Here is a 14,886-nt window from a genome sequence, read left to right as displayed (position 1 = left end):
GTACCAGACCCTTGGTTTGTGGGGTTCTGTGCCGCCATGTTCATCTGAGGGTTCTGTTGAGCCCTCAACATGCGACCCAGATCCTGGGACTGGTTCTGGACCTGGCGCTCCAGTTGGGACACCCGTTCCAGTTGGTACGGGGGGGGGGGGGTCTCTGGTCAATCCTAGGTGAATCACGGGAAGGGTAACTGTCCCTTCTCCCATAGTACCCTGGGTTTGGAGAATTTTGGTAACCCTCCACCCTTGGCCTCCCCTCTCCCGGATTTGGCGGTCTGGGCTCTTGAAAGTGGGGAAAGAAAGGAGGGTGGTTCTATAGGTTGGGGTTTTGAGGGTACCGGGGAAAGAAACTCAACCCGGATTTTGGGGGGATTACTGCCCTGCTGGGGAAAGTTAGGCAGGAAGTTTCCTGGGGGTACCTACCTGGTTGGATCCCCGTCCGTTGGGCTGGGGGAGTCCACACATACCGCAGGATGAGTTTGTTACTCTTGTATCGGGGGCTGATATAATCGGGGGTGTTGAGGGTCCCATTTGTGGGATTACCTCTCTGACTACCACCTGTCTGGGATTGGCCCGAGGGCATTCTGGTTCTTTGATTGGATGGATTTTGTACAGGTATATTTTTAGCCCCCCCCCATCTCCAGATCTAAAATGGGGGCAACCTTCACCTCCGCCACCTTAGCAGCAGCAGGGGTGTTGGCTGGTTTAGGTTTTTTTTTGTGTTTTGTTATCCTCCGGTCTTTGTACCTCATAAATGCGGGTCGCCTGTTCTATTACCCAGTCCAGTGATGTTTTCTCATGAAGTCCCTCACCAGCTGGTTCATTATGTATTTGGGGAGTACATGAAAGAAGGTGGTGACAAACTCCCGACTATCTGTGCGCACCCTCCTGGTGGTCTGTGCAAAGGCGCGTTTGAACTCCTGCACAAATTCTTGTGGGGCCTGATCTTCCCTGCACTGCAGGTTGTAGGCCGCCTTGCGGGCCTCTTGGGGGATTCTGTGTGCCGAGAAATGTTTCAAGGTGGCTGCCCTGTGGGTGGACTATCTTTAGTGGTTCTGGTCCTCCAGTCCTGCAAAGAAACTGGAGTATTCAGGGGAGAATGTCAATTTTACATATTCTATGCAATTCTGACTGTCCTTCCTATGAAAAGTATCCATCATTTGTTCTTATAATTCTAAGTGTTCCCAGACAGAATACTTTGGATTTTTATGATATGCAGTTGTAACACTCCTAATGGCATTGATCTGCCTAAGGGGATCTTTATGCATAGCTCTCTTAATTTTGTTTGCCTTCTTGGTTTTAGTCACCCGAATCCACTTGTCCTCAGAATCAGAGGCACTGCTACTGGAGGTGGCTTCTTGCTCCTCTAGGCACTCCCTGATTCTGCGAGCTTGGGAAGGGCTTGCAGAATGTTGGGGCCTAGTTTCCCTATTCCTGTGGTGCTCAGAAGAGTCTTCTGACTCTCCCCTGCTCCCAGGATTGGCGGAGTACCCCCCTCCCCGCTCCCCTAACTGGGACGAGGTCTTCAGGATACTCTTTTTGGGCTTTATTTCCTGGAGTTTGCCACCAAATTTCATAAACTGATCTTTAGGAAGGTGGTATTTTTGTGGATCCAATTCCCTGACTCTCCCCTCATAGGAGTATTCCTGGTCAGAGATATCAGCCCTAACATTTGGGGATCTGTACAGGGACGCCCGTCCATCCATTTCTGGGGGGCGTTGATCTGTCAGTCCCATCTTACGAACCCTATTGAATCCTGCCATCCCCATGGCCCCCGGTTCATATGGGCCAGTAGAACTGAAGCTGGCAGTGTTCATGCTATTGAATGCGTTGGACTCCCTGAGTACTGAGGTCCTTATGTCATGATCAGGGGTTGCCCTGTCCCTCTCTACCTGTTCAGGGTCCCTCCAGTTAGAATTTAGTCTAGCACCCTCTTTCTCTAATCTTGCTACCTTTTTTCTTTTTCAGCCCTTATTTCCTGGTGATGAGCAAAAATCTGAGCCTTTTGTTCATCTATCAAGGCCTTACTGGTCTCAATGATTTTCTCTTGCACGGCTACTTGTTGGTGGAGTCCATCAATCTTTTCACAGAGGGCCTCATTGTCCCTCTGTGCCTCCTGCATGTTTTGGGAGCACTGGGACATTCTCTGTTGCAAGTGATTCATCTCCTGGGTGTGGGTGTCTTTGGCTTGGGTGTTCTCTTTCAGAGCACCTTCTACCCGTCTGGTGTGCTCTAGTAGTTTTCCATGCTCAGTTCTTAGTTCCTTTAACTCCTGGAGGGTCAACTTTCTTTCCTGCAACTCGATTTTTAACTCGCCTATTTCCTGGCTTAGGGCGTCTTTCTCTTAATTTAGGATGCCCCTCTGCTCCGACAGGTCATCTCTCTGTTTTTTGATAGTGTGGGATTTCTGGTGCTCCTGATCGAATTCCTCTTGGGAGTGGAGGTCTTTCACAATTAATTTATTACTTTCATCTTTCAAGGTTTCTATCTGGTTTTGTAGGGTAAGTATCTGTTCTGCGCAGGCTCTATTATAATTTAATTGTTGCGCTAGCTTCTTTTGACTGTGTTGCACAGAGTCAACCCTTTCCTGACACTCCTCTTTTAGTGACTGTAATTGGGTGTCTTGCTCTGCATTCTCTTGCTGTAGGAGCGCCAGATCCTCTTTTAATTTTGTGACATAATGTCTAGATTCTGCCTCCAATTTTTGGCTCTTCTGTAGCCTTTGTTCTGCTGAGTCTAGATCATTCTGGATTTTCTCTAGTGACTCAATTTGATTCTGTGCCAGAACTATGTTTTCAGCGTGCTTTTCCCGTATCACTCCGATGTGGAGATATAGGTAGGCTGCAATTCTGGCAATTTTGCTTTGCTCCTCTTTAACTTTTGGGGCCATGTACAATTCACTGAGAGCTTGGTGTAATGGGCCATTGTCCTGCCATGGATCCAGGTCCATGGCAGTGACCTGTTCTGTGATTTCCTGTAGCCAGACATGTTCATCCTGTTCTGGCCACTCGCCTCTGACAAAAAGCTTGTGCAGGAGGTGCTCCCTAGCCATACTGATTTCTACTGGGTTAGCCATTTAGATAATGTTCTTTGTTTATTCATTATTTTGGGGTTGATTTACTTTTACAGACCGGCCTGGTCTTGGAGTATTTGTTTTGGGAGGCGCTTGTACAGTGTAGCACAGTACACCAACCAAGCAAAGTGTCACTACCCTGCAGGTTAATCTGCTGTGCCAGACTGTCACCGGTGGAAATCCAACTCAAAATCACGGCACAAGCCCCCAAATCTGTTAAGGATTTCAATCAGGCGATACACCCTGGTCTCAGCCGAGTATGCAGTACATAACCGAAATGCTTATTTTGTTATATATGTAGGTTCAATATTTGAGAGATACACCACTCACATCACACCCCTTTTTCAAATGCCCAGCGTCACGATGGACCAGGAATCAGGCTGGTTGGTAAAGGCAATATTTATTTAAAATTCAAATCAATCATACATACACTTTTTAATATATGGGTCAGCAATCACCAATGTGGTGACTATAACAGATAGGAATGTGAACAACGCACTTAAATGACCCATTTAGCAACACAGATGGAAAACACCAGAGAATAGAACACTTTTGGCTTGTTTGTAATGATAGCACTTACGTTAGGATTTCCCCCTGCGATATTACTGAACCCACAAATAATAAATTCTAAAGAGATATAAGGAAGCAGCAGGTAATCAGGAATGAAAAGTAAGAAACAAAATTCAAATCCACCCTTCCCTCCTCAAATGAGAGAGAAAAACAGATTTGAAACCCTTGCAATGTTAAAATGACTGTCGGAAATGGCTGAGTAAAACAAAGAATGTGTGCAAAAATCCTTAAATAAGTACAAATCTTTACTGGAGCAACACTGGAAAGTTACTAGCAATCATAAGCAATAGTTTGAGCAACCACATACACTTCGAAATTGCCCTCATGAAGTCACCTCGGATGGGGGTTATCCCCAAATAGTCCTTCCCGCAATGCTAGCGGCACCACAGACTCCTCTGCCGGCGCACCAAGCCCCGGCGCAGCCGCCACCTCCGGTTCCCCAGCCGGCTCCATACCAGCCTCCAACGCCTCAGCCTCTGCCTGCGATCCCTGTACCCCAGCCTCTGGCGCCAACTACTACTCCTCCACAGGATCCCCCAGATGCACAGGATATGGATGAGAGGATCTATCCTCTGCCAGGGCCTTCCACGAACGTCTTGCTGGGCTGGCAGAGTATCTGGCCTACCCCAACCCGAGGTTGAGCAGCCGGCATCCTCTTTAGACTGATGTAGTCTCCCTTTCTAAGAAGGGCTGGCTGAAACCCCACTCAGCCCAACCGGTCAATCGATGCCTGGACACCAAGTACAGGCAGATGGAGGGGGATACACTCATGCTCTCGGGCGATCCTCCACCACACTCCTCGGTGATGGCTGTGGCATCACTATACTCCAAGCCTCAGTCGTCCTCCGCCTCCTCCTCTGTGCCGCGCTGCTAGGCAAGGAGGAGAAGACCTTGGAGGTGTATGGCAAGAAACTGTATTCCAACGCGTCCTTGCATCTTTGTCAGGCCAACGCAGATGCCATACTGGCTGTCGCCAACCAAAGATTATGGTGGGAAATTGCGGACTTCCTCCCGGAACTCCCCACCCAGAGCCAATTGTGCTTTAAGGCGGGGCTAGCCGAGGCCACGCTGGTGGTGCATGATCTCATGGAATCCACTGTGGCCAATATTGACAATTCTGGCCGTGCCATCTGTATCGCCACGGATATGAGAAGGACAGCTTGGCTCCAGGCAACAAAATTCAACCCGGACGTCCAGGAACGTATATTAGATCTACCGTTTGAGCGGATGGGGGCCTTTTCCACTACTTCACGGACGAAGAGCTGGACAAAAAGAAAAACAGCTCACGAACGGCCAAGTCTTTATCCATCCTTATAGAAACCACAGCCAAATCGTACGCCCAATCTCAGCAGCTCTCCGATAGGGGTCGTACGTACAGAGGGTTCCGAGGCTTCCAGGAGCATAGATCCAGGCAGCTGGACCGCTCGCCGCTCAGAGCAGGCGCAAGCAACAAAAAGGTGGGCGAGTTGGAGAGGTGAGTAAGGGCTTTTTCGAGTCCCCCTCCGGTGGGGGCCAGGCTTGCTCTCCATGCACATTTCTAGCGCCAGAATTTCGCAGACCCCCTAGATCCGCTCTGTAGTATCCATGGGGTACTGCCTCCCTATCCCAGCCTCTCCTCCACCCAAACTCACACAGGTTGGGACAGCAACTCTTTTGAAGGAGATCCGGTCACTCGTAGAGAGCCAGGCAGTGGAGGAAGTCCCAGCCTCCCAGCAAGTCTTTGGCTTTTACTCCAGGATTTTCGCCTTTCAGAAGAAGAACCAGGCGGGCCTGAGAGATGTGCTGGACCTTTCCACCCTCAACTTCTCCTTACCCCTGCAAAAATTCAAGATGGTTATGCCAGCTATTATAGCGGAGACATTGGACAAGGGAGACTGGATGTGTTCCCTGGACCTGAAGGACGTGTACCTGCATGTCCCGATTTGGCAGCCCGCAGTTCTTTCCTTCAGTTCAGGATCATGGGCTGTCATTTTCAGTACAAGGTCCTTCCGTTTAGCCTCACTTTGGCACCCAGGGTCTTCATCAGGCTCATGAATGCGGTGGCGGACCTCCTCATAGCGCCGGGCCTCCACATCTACCCATACCTCGAGGACTGGCTCGTCAAGGCTACATCTCCGGAAGTGGTTCACCACCCTCCCCATGCCCTTATGAATACTCTGCACAATCTGGGTTTTTCGCTCAATCTCAAGAAGTCGCAGCTGCAACCCACGCAGACTGACATTTTTGAGTCTCGTCTGGGACACGTGTTCCCAGAAGGTATTTCCTTTGGAGGACAAAATCTTGGCTATCAAGAGGGCCACCACCCACTTCCTCAACAGAGAAGTTACCTCGGCATGGTGGTACCAACATTTCCTGGGTCTAATGGCAGTGATCATATTAGCCGTCCCGCACATGTGACTGATCAGGAGGATTCAGCTGCACTTCGCGGCCTCATGTAACCAGGAGCGGGGCTCTCAATCCGAGATGATCAACTTTCGTCCATCTCTCCACGTGGACCTAACATGGTGGTCCAGAGACTGCAACCTACGTATTGGCAAGCCCTTCCGACCGCCCACTCCGCAAGCCACCATCACCACGGATTGCTCGCTCTAGGGCTGGGGAGCCACCCTGGACGATCTCTCTGTCCACGGCACCCGGACTCGACAGGAGCAGGAATACCACATAAATTGGCTAGAGCTGAACGCTATTTGGCTGGCGTTCAGGGCATTCCTACCACTTCTCAGGGGCAAGGTTGTCCTCATCCAGACGGACAACTCGACCAGCATGTACTACGTCAAAAAGCAGGAAGGCACCAAATCCCCTCCTTTGTGCAGACTGGCGATCAGCATGTGGGAGTGGGCCCTGGAAAACGACATTTACTGCACGCCAGTCCACCTCCCCGGGAATCCAACCTGGAAGCGGACAGGCTCAGCAGGCTGGGAGCGAACAATTACGAGTGGCAGCTAAACTACCTCGTTACTCAGGAGATCTTCAACAGGTGGGGTCTCCCCCGGGTGGATCTCTTTGCCACTTGGCACAACAAGAAGTGTCCCCAGGTCGCATCCTGGCAAGGACAGGGCCCCGGCTCTCGGGGCGACGCATTTCACCTCCAGTGGACCGGCATGAAAGCCTACGCCTTTCAGCCCACCCCCCTGATTCACAGAGTAATTTGCAAAATCAAGGCATCTCGCCAACTCCTCATCATTCTAATGGCTCCATGGTGGCCGGCCAGGCCATGGTTTTCGGAGCTGTTCAGTCTCTCGGAAGTGCCCCCAATTCACCTCCCGACAGGCGCAGCACAACTTCTGGCACAGCAGGGGGGCAGGATCATCCGCCCTGCGCCAGGGAACTAGCCCTCACAGCGTGTTACCTGAACAGGTAACGCTGCGGCACCTCAGCCTCTCACAGGCCAATCTGGAGATCATACAGGGCGCCAGGAGCAAGGCTACCAGAGCCCAGTACAAAAGCAAATGGACCAGATTCTGCCACTGGGCAGACTCCAAGGGAATCAATCCCCTGGCATGCACCTTGGACGACATGCTCTCCTTCTTGGCGCTCCTCGCCCACTAAGGCGTGCAGGTGGATACCTGCCGCACATACCTCACAGCCATTGGGGCTTACAGGATCTCGGAGGAAGGCATCTTCTCCTCCTCCAATCCTATTGTCAAACATCTGACTGGACTCGCAAGGCTCTACCCGCCCGTCAAGAGACTGCACCCGGTGTAGGACCTTAACATAATCTTGGGCGCCCTGGCGCACAAACCGTTCGAGCCAATGGCGTCCGTGGATATCAGGCTGGTCACCATCAAGGCAGCCTTACTAGTCGGCCTCACTTCGGCTCATAGTCCGCTAAATCCAGGCGCTGGTCGCCTCTGAACCATATACTCCCTTTCACAAGGACAAAGTAGTCCTGCGGACACACCCGGCATTTCTGCCCAGGGTTCCGTCTGCTTTCCACTTGAACAAGGAAACATTCCTTACTACGTTTTTTCCCGATCCCAGTTCTCTGCCATCAAAGAAGCGTTTGTGGGACAGCACAGGCCGCTCCCCGCCAACATGCATGTCCACTCAGTCGTGGCCAAGGCCATGGCCATCTCATTCTAGCACCATGTCCCTTGGCAAGTCATAAGCAGGGTGGCCACTTTGGCCTCTCCCGCGGCTTTCTGCAAGCATTACTGTTTGGATGCCGGCTCTAGATCTGATGCGGCTTTCGGACAGGCGGTTCTCAGGAACCTATTTGCTTAAGGAGGGTCTCCTCTCCACCCTGGGGCTACAATCCGTTGTAATCGCCCATACAGTATGGAGGAAAGGGACGGGGTGTAAGAGTAATTATAAGTTACTCACCATAGTGACTAACGTGCTCTTAGTCCATAGTCCCCTTTCCTCCATACGTCTCACCAACTCCCCCCCCCCCCCCCAATAATACTGGTGTCATTAGGTAATGTTAAATCTATTGTCGACGTGTCAATGGGGACTGAGTTGTGGCGGTGGAGTCAGGGCACTGCATGCTCCCTGGGTTGCACCCCTGCGCACCTCTAACCTTAAAGGGGAAGGCTTTTTTTATGGTGAAAAAGGTTCAGTCTCCCGTCCCTTGGAAGGGACACCCATGCAGTATGTAGGAAAGGGGACTACGGACTAAGAGTATGTTAGTCACTACGGTGAGTAACTTATAGTTTTTCCCCCCATCTTCCAGTGTCATGCTGGCGACACACAATTATTTTTCAAACTTCCTGCTGATCCTCTTGTACCTTCCATCATCCCAGACTGCCTATATGCAATCCAGTCCTGGTGCATCTCCAATTATCTTTGCTTCAATGCCTCTAAAACTGAGATCCTTCCAATTGGGACCTGTGCTCCCTCCTTCTTCCCCTCACTCGGCCTTCTCCATGGGCTCTCGCCCTGGCTCCTTCCTCTGAAGCCAGAAACCTTGGAGTCTTCTTCAACTCCTCTCTCCTTCCTCCCTCACACTCAGGACATTGCCAAGAAGTTCCACACTTCCTTCTCAAAGGAATCTCTTTTCTCACTTACCCACCAGAGGCTCAATGTGACCCGAGCCCTGGTTCTTTCTAGGCTTGACTATTGCAATAGCCTCCTCCTGAATCTACCTTCGACCCCTCCAGCTATTTCAGAATAGGGCAGCAAGACTTATCCTGTCCTTAAGCCCAGGGACTGCAGCTCTCCTGCCCCAAAGTCTTGACTGGCTCCGGGATTAAATTGAAATCCCTCTGCATCATCCACAAAGCTGTCTGGCCCCGCCAACCACACTATCACACTAAATACTCTCCCTCTAGACTTCTGCGTTCCTCTGGCACCAACTCTTTGTGTGTAAAGCATTTTGCTAAACAGTGTAGGTGGTCGATCACTCTCCTCTGCTGGCTCCCTCCTATGGAACAGCCTCCCCATCCCACTGCGCCTTGAGCAGGACTTTCTTAAATTCTGGAGGCTTCTGAAGACTTTCCTCTTTACCTCTTCCGTCCCTTCTTCTCTCGTCTGCTAATTTCAAAGTTGCTGGGATTGGTGTCCTGAGCCCTCATGCACCCTCGGGGCCCCGGACCTCCCACGCCCAATCGTCCCATCTCTTGTCTACCCTCAGATCTTGCCCTGGCACTCCGTCCGACTTGGAGGCTCGCACTTATACCCATCGGGGCTCCAGGCCATGTATGTCACGGCTCGCTCCCTTCGCTCCCGTTCCCATCACTTGGGGGCATGTTTTGGGGTTTTTCCCTACTGGACATTTCCTCCGAACCTTATGCTACAGTGCTGTGACGAATTGGGAGCGCTAAAACCTTATTTTCCAAGTTACTTCCCTTCCGGATCCATTCCAGGTTTTTGGAAGCCAGCATGCAATGTTAATCTAATGACTATACTTCCCAGAATGCCTGGCTCACTGCCTCACCTCCTCCCTTGCAGGACAGGATTGGGTGGAGGATAGGTAACACCTGTGGCTGCAGGTGCAGCAGGCGGCACACCTGAGGGGTGTGCTCGTTAAGGAGCTTTAAAAGCCTCAGTTTACTTCAGTCCAGCGCTGGTCATTGTTGCAGTGTTGCTGTTGTGACTGGTCCCTTGTTCCTGGTTCCTAGTTTTTGCGCCTGGTTCCTAGTTCCTCTGCCCTGGATTTCGAATTTATGTGCTTAATTGATTTCTGCTTTCTGGATTTCCCTTTCTGTCTTCCTCTGTCTGCAGGCAGCCTTTCTCCCTTTGATGCTGCCCAATTTGCCTGTGTTCTTTGAAGCTGTCCTTTGCTACTGAAAAACGTGATGCATTAATCTTTCCCTTTATAGATTTAGCTTCCTGCCTTTCCTCCTTGGATGGGTGGGTAAGGTTTCCTTTTGTGATATCATTTTCCCTGCTCCTGATCCTTACTTTCTATTGGGATCCATTCCATGTTTTCCATTGCACTTCTGCATTTATTTCCCATTGATTATTAGGTGTGGGGTGCTATTGTAACTAGTCCCAGTGTGTATGCCCTTTGTTTTCCTCACTATTCTATAATCACTATTCCTACTTGCCCCTTGACTAGGGTGTTATGTATTTGGTTTCCTCCACCCATTGCTGTTATAGCCTTCAGGGTCCCTGTTTGATCAACTGGGTTCGTGGGTTTACTGACATTCAAGTGGTCTTTCGGGTCCTCGTGAGTACTGTTTCTAAGTTCCTTATTCAGTATCATCCAGAGTGTCAGCTCACAGATCCTGTCCTTGCTTGCCCTCTACGTGGGCTTAGCGCTGTCAGTATCTGTAATAGCATAGTGGGTAAGGAGTTTGCCGACTTTCCTTTCAGTCATAAGGAGGTTCTAAGTGCTTACCCCACATCCCTTTTCATATATTGGTATTATACTTTCACTCTATTTGCACTCCTGGGTTTTAGTATACACGAGTCTTGGGTATTGTATGCACGTTGTTAGATTCAAGGTTGTTCACTGTGTGATTCCGTGCACATTTCCCTTGCCATATTCATTGCCTTCTTCCTTTCTTAACAATGTAGCACTCTCCACACCATGCACTTCTAACATGCTCTATTTGTGGCTTTCCCACGAGCACGGACACTACAGCACTCCCCCATCCTATGCTCCCCCTCCCCCCATCTTCCTTGCTGCACTTATACATTCTGAATACTCACAAGGCATAGTCGGATCGTCCTTTCCCCTTTTACCCTTCATCGTTTTTACTGTTTTTAATATATTTTTTTAAAAAATGTGTTTCATTCCCTTCTTCCCTCCCTTTGTCCAGTGGGCACTTTTGAAACATGATGTACTTGCTGTATAGGCGCCTAACAAGGGAATAATAAAAAAAAGTATACATTTTGATTCCACCATTGAACTGAAGATTATTCAGGAAATGTGTGTACAATTTAAGAATTTAAAATTCAGAACATTTCTGGTACTGCCTGATGGCACCTACACAGATTTCCTTGATCCTTTCATCATAATAGGATGTCTTTATTTTAAACAATCCATACTTTTTTGTGGTATAAGCCATTTTAATAGTTAGTTAACATGTTACTTTGTTTTGCAATGTTATTTTTAATTGTAATGCTGTGTTCTGATGTATGTAACAATTTGTGAAAAGTTATAAAACATTAAAACACAAAAAAGTCTAGTTCGCCAGCATTTGTGGTGTTTATAACTTCACTACAACCTCTCCAGAGAGTTTAAGTGCGTATCCCAGGCTTTAAACTTTGTGAGGGTGATTTTTGGATAGAGCCGGAGGTCAGAAGAACTTTTGCAAGTTAGAAGAAAAACAAGCCCTAACGCCTGTACAAAAAGCACCAATGTTTGGCTTTAGGCATAACTATGTTGAGGTGTACATTTTTATGTAGCAAATATAATGTAAAGAAAATCAAACTAGTTTCCTCTAAAAGCTATCATTGCTGCATAACCGAAAGTACTGGTTAGTAAGATTATAATACCATAGTGACTATTTTACTGTCCATTTAACCTGTGGCCCTCTCCTTTTGTCCGTATGACCTTCCCTGCTACCAAGTCACCTCATGTGGAAAAAGGCTGGTGTTCGGCCTTTTTCGTGAAAAAGCATTTGCGTGAAAGACTTGCCCGAGTGTGGCCATGCATTCAGACTGACTGATGTGTTGTTTAATAGTCTGCTTTGCAGAAAGCTCAGACTGGTCTCCTTTTTCTAGGTGACCACTCATTTTTAAGAGCAAAGTGGGCTATAGACTAGCAATATAGTACCTGCTACAGTCAACCATTCCTTTTGTGCCATTGCCACCAGTTTGCAGTGCTGATTAAGGTAAACGGTAATATGCTTTATTTGTAGGAACAGTAGTTCATCAAAAGGGCCTACTATGATGACTACTTGTATATATTACATGTATTTCTTACTCTTACAAAAATCTTTTAATGGCTAATGTTTCTTGTCTTTCAGTTCAGGAAAAAAGCAACAGCTCATTCTAATCACGCAAGGTTTCCTCAGCCTGATCTATAGGTTTGTGCAATGTCCAGTTCCCATTTTAAAGTGGCTGTTTCAGGTAAGAAAAACTGCCTTCATTTTCTATGCAAATTGTAAAGGCCATTACATCGGTTTTCTTTTCCCTGCTTTTGTTCATTTGTGGTATATGCGAACATACCAATTGAATGTCAAAAGTCATTCTAGAGTGTTGGGGAGTTTTACTTAATTCCACCTAAAGGAGAGTCTTCTATAGTCCTACCTTTAGTGTACAGGGCAGCTCGTAGTATAGGCCTGAACTAACCACATGGTTTGGGTGCTATGGCTGAGCAGCCAGGCTTATCTTAGGAGAGAGAAGGGCTATAGTAGAGTACAAAGACCTTTTGAGTGCAAAGAACTTCAAGACGACACACTTGCAGTTTTATAAAAAATGTACTTAGTTATTAAACATTCCAGGCAGCGTTAACTTCACTTTTCAATTAAGGTATGTAAGAGAAACTTTTATAAATATCTACAGTAAGGCTTTTGCAGTAGTAACTGAATTCAGTGGTAAACGTTAAACTGGAATGCAGGTAAGTGACAAATGTTTTAGGTTAGCAGGATTATTCTTCAACCAACAATCATTAAATGGTAATGCTACAAATTAAAATAATGTGTTACACACGTGTAGAATGGTTGTAAGCAATTCAAAATAAGGAAAGCACTTGGCAAATAATACTTTAAAAAATCACTGGTTCAAGGAAGAACAAATGAATCAAGACCAGCATAGGGCACTTATGACTTGCTTTCAGAGGCCTTATACTTTAACCATGCCTTCCATGCCTATCTAGGTTTGAGAGTCGGAGGCAGATTGGGGGGAAAAATAAGGAAGGCAGAAGCTGTAAAAGAGTCGAGAGTTGCAGAAGACTGCTTGTAGCAAGTAGGTACAAGTTCTTTGTTGGGAAAAGGGGTCAGAGGCTTCGGAGACGACACACTGTAGGGGGTCAGGTGTTAAGCATGGCTGAACGTGTATGGGCAAACTCTGAAATGTACAAATTAGCACTCCAGCAACAAAGAGGCAGCAAAGCAACTTAAGTAAGTTCTACCAAGAGCCTCACAGTACCTTAAGCATGAAGTTGTTGCAGCGCAAAGCTTCCATGATGCAGCAGCAGCAAACCCAGTCACAGGATTCTTGGTCAGGCAGATGGAGGGGCTCTCACAAAACGATTCTGGACGGTTCTGTATCTTTGGCACCCTTTTCAAAGCACCAGTGAAGAATGATTAAAGCGTGTTTGACTCAGTTTGCTCTCTCAGCCCAGCCTTCAGATGAGCGGACTTTAAGCTGCAGAATCTTGCCTCTGGAGGTCCGGAATGAGTCCACCAAAGTTTCGGAAGGATGCGATCTTCCGAAGGTGATGCACTGCACACTGCCACAGGTCCCAAGATATTGACAGTTTACCGTCCGTGAATGTCACAGCTTTTCAAGGGATGGCTTGAAATGCAGGTCGTCTTCGGGTTTGCTCCCACCATTCTAAGTTAGGAAGACGTCGGATTGAAGCTTCCCTGTCGCTTGGAAAAGAAGGCTGGGGAAGCAGTGGCCACTCGGATTGCTCTGGCAGTTTCTGGAGTAGTTGGATGCCCTTCACCTCCTCTTCGGAATGGATCTTCCGATGGTGGACTCTCGCTTCAGCATCATGCTTTCATTCAGACTTGGGCTAGGGGCTGTCCACGCAGGACAGCCAGCCTCCAATGAGAAATGGATCTAAGCAGGCTCACTGGAGGACAAAGACCTGCAGAGTTATTGCGTGTTCATGCTTAGAGTAGTTTAAGGCCCCTCCAGAAAGTATGAGATGATTTACTAGCGCTGAATTGAGTTCTACAAAGTTTATACTTGTAACCGGGTTAGTTTATTGTGCGATTTCATAACTGTCACTTCATGGCTGAAAGGGTCTACTACCCATGAATTAATAATTTAATTCATAAAGTATATTTCTGATGTTTGTTAATCTGCTTAGAATCACATGCTGTGCATAGGTCCGACATCCAGTGGTCACTGCGGAGTATTGCATTTTGTTTTTCGTAGTCGAAAAGGGACGTCGACAAGGCGTGTCTGAAATACTATCCCTATAGTGACGTGCGTTGTACCCACAATCCCTCACGCGTCGAGGTCCCTCAGATTGTTTTTTTCCGCCCAGCTACTGGTCGCCTTTACGCGGAGCTCCTCGAGAGACATTGCAGATTCCATCTCCTCGACCTTTGGTCGCTTTCCTATTTAATATATAACATATCGATCCCTCCCTCGACGCAGTTGTGAAGCTGTCTCCGCCGAGCAAGATCTTCGACGGAGGGGACGAGCGGAGGAGATCCTTCGGCGTTGCCGAACACGTGGCCTGGCCTCGCAGGCCAAATACAGTAGGGAGAGTGGGGTCGTGGGACATCTCTGGTTCTTTTCTAAGAATGCCTTTCCTTTTCCCCTTCCTTTCCCTTGGGGTCGTTATCACGATTTATTGCCTCGGCTATGGAGAGGACACCCTTTAGGTTTTGCCCACTTAGCAAGGGCAAGCTTACTTGGAAGGACAAGCATTCACGGTGTAACCGCTGCTTGCCCCTCGATCACAAAGAGGAGGGTTACGCGGACGTGCAGTGGGCCAAACTGCGCAAAGACGCCAAAGAAGCGCCGGAACCACTACGTACACGCCTGCTATCAACTATTGGCGAAGGAACCCAGGTCAACCAGAGTATTGTAAAGAACTCTCTGGATGCTGCAGAGACAGCGGAACGTTCCCTGGTTCAGGGAATACTCCTAAAATGCCATGTATGGCTGCGCAACTCAGGGTTCAAACCGGAGACACAGGCGTCTTTAATAAATAAACCTGTTGAAGACTCAAA

The 14,886-nt window shown here is 48.3% G+C and overlaps 1 protein-coding gene across 2 annotated transcripts in view; it reads left to right on the top strand.

Moving 5' to 3' along the window:
* The window catches only part of SLF2 (SMC5-SMC6 complex localization factor 2), a 1,286,318-nt gene that overhangs the window by 512,517 nt on the left and 758,915 nt on the right, over window positions 1–14,886 (top strand). For both annotated transcript variants that reach the window (XM_069611667.1, XM_069611668.1), the window contains exon 9: window positions 11,998–12,100. In XM_069611667.1, coding sequence (XP_069467768.1) covers window positions 11,998–12,100 — 103 coding nt within the window. The remainder of the gene's footprint in view (window positions 1–11,997; window positions 12,101–14,886) is intronic.

Source organism: Ambystoma mexicanum, chromosome 8 (genome assembly GCF_040938575.1).
Source record: "Ambystoma mexicanum isolate Mex_15411 chromosome 8, UKY_AmexF1_1, whole genome shotgun sequence".
Classification (NCBI taxonomy): domain Eukaryota; kingdom Metazoa; phylum Chordata; class Amphibia; order Caudata; family Ambystomatidae; genus Ambystoma; species Ambystoma mexicanum.
The sequence above is the reverse complement of the archived record's forward strand: the minus strand, read 5'-3'. Positions and strand labels throughout refer to the sequence as shown.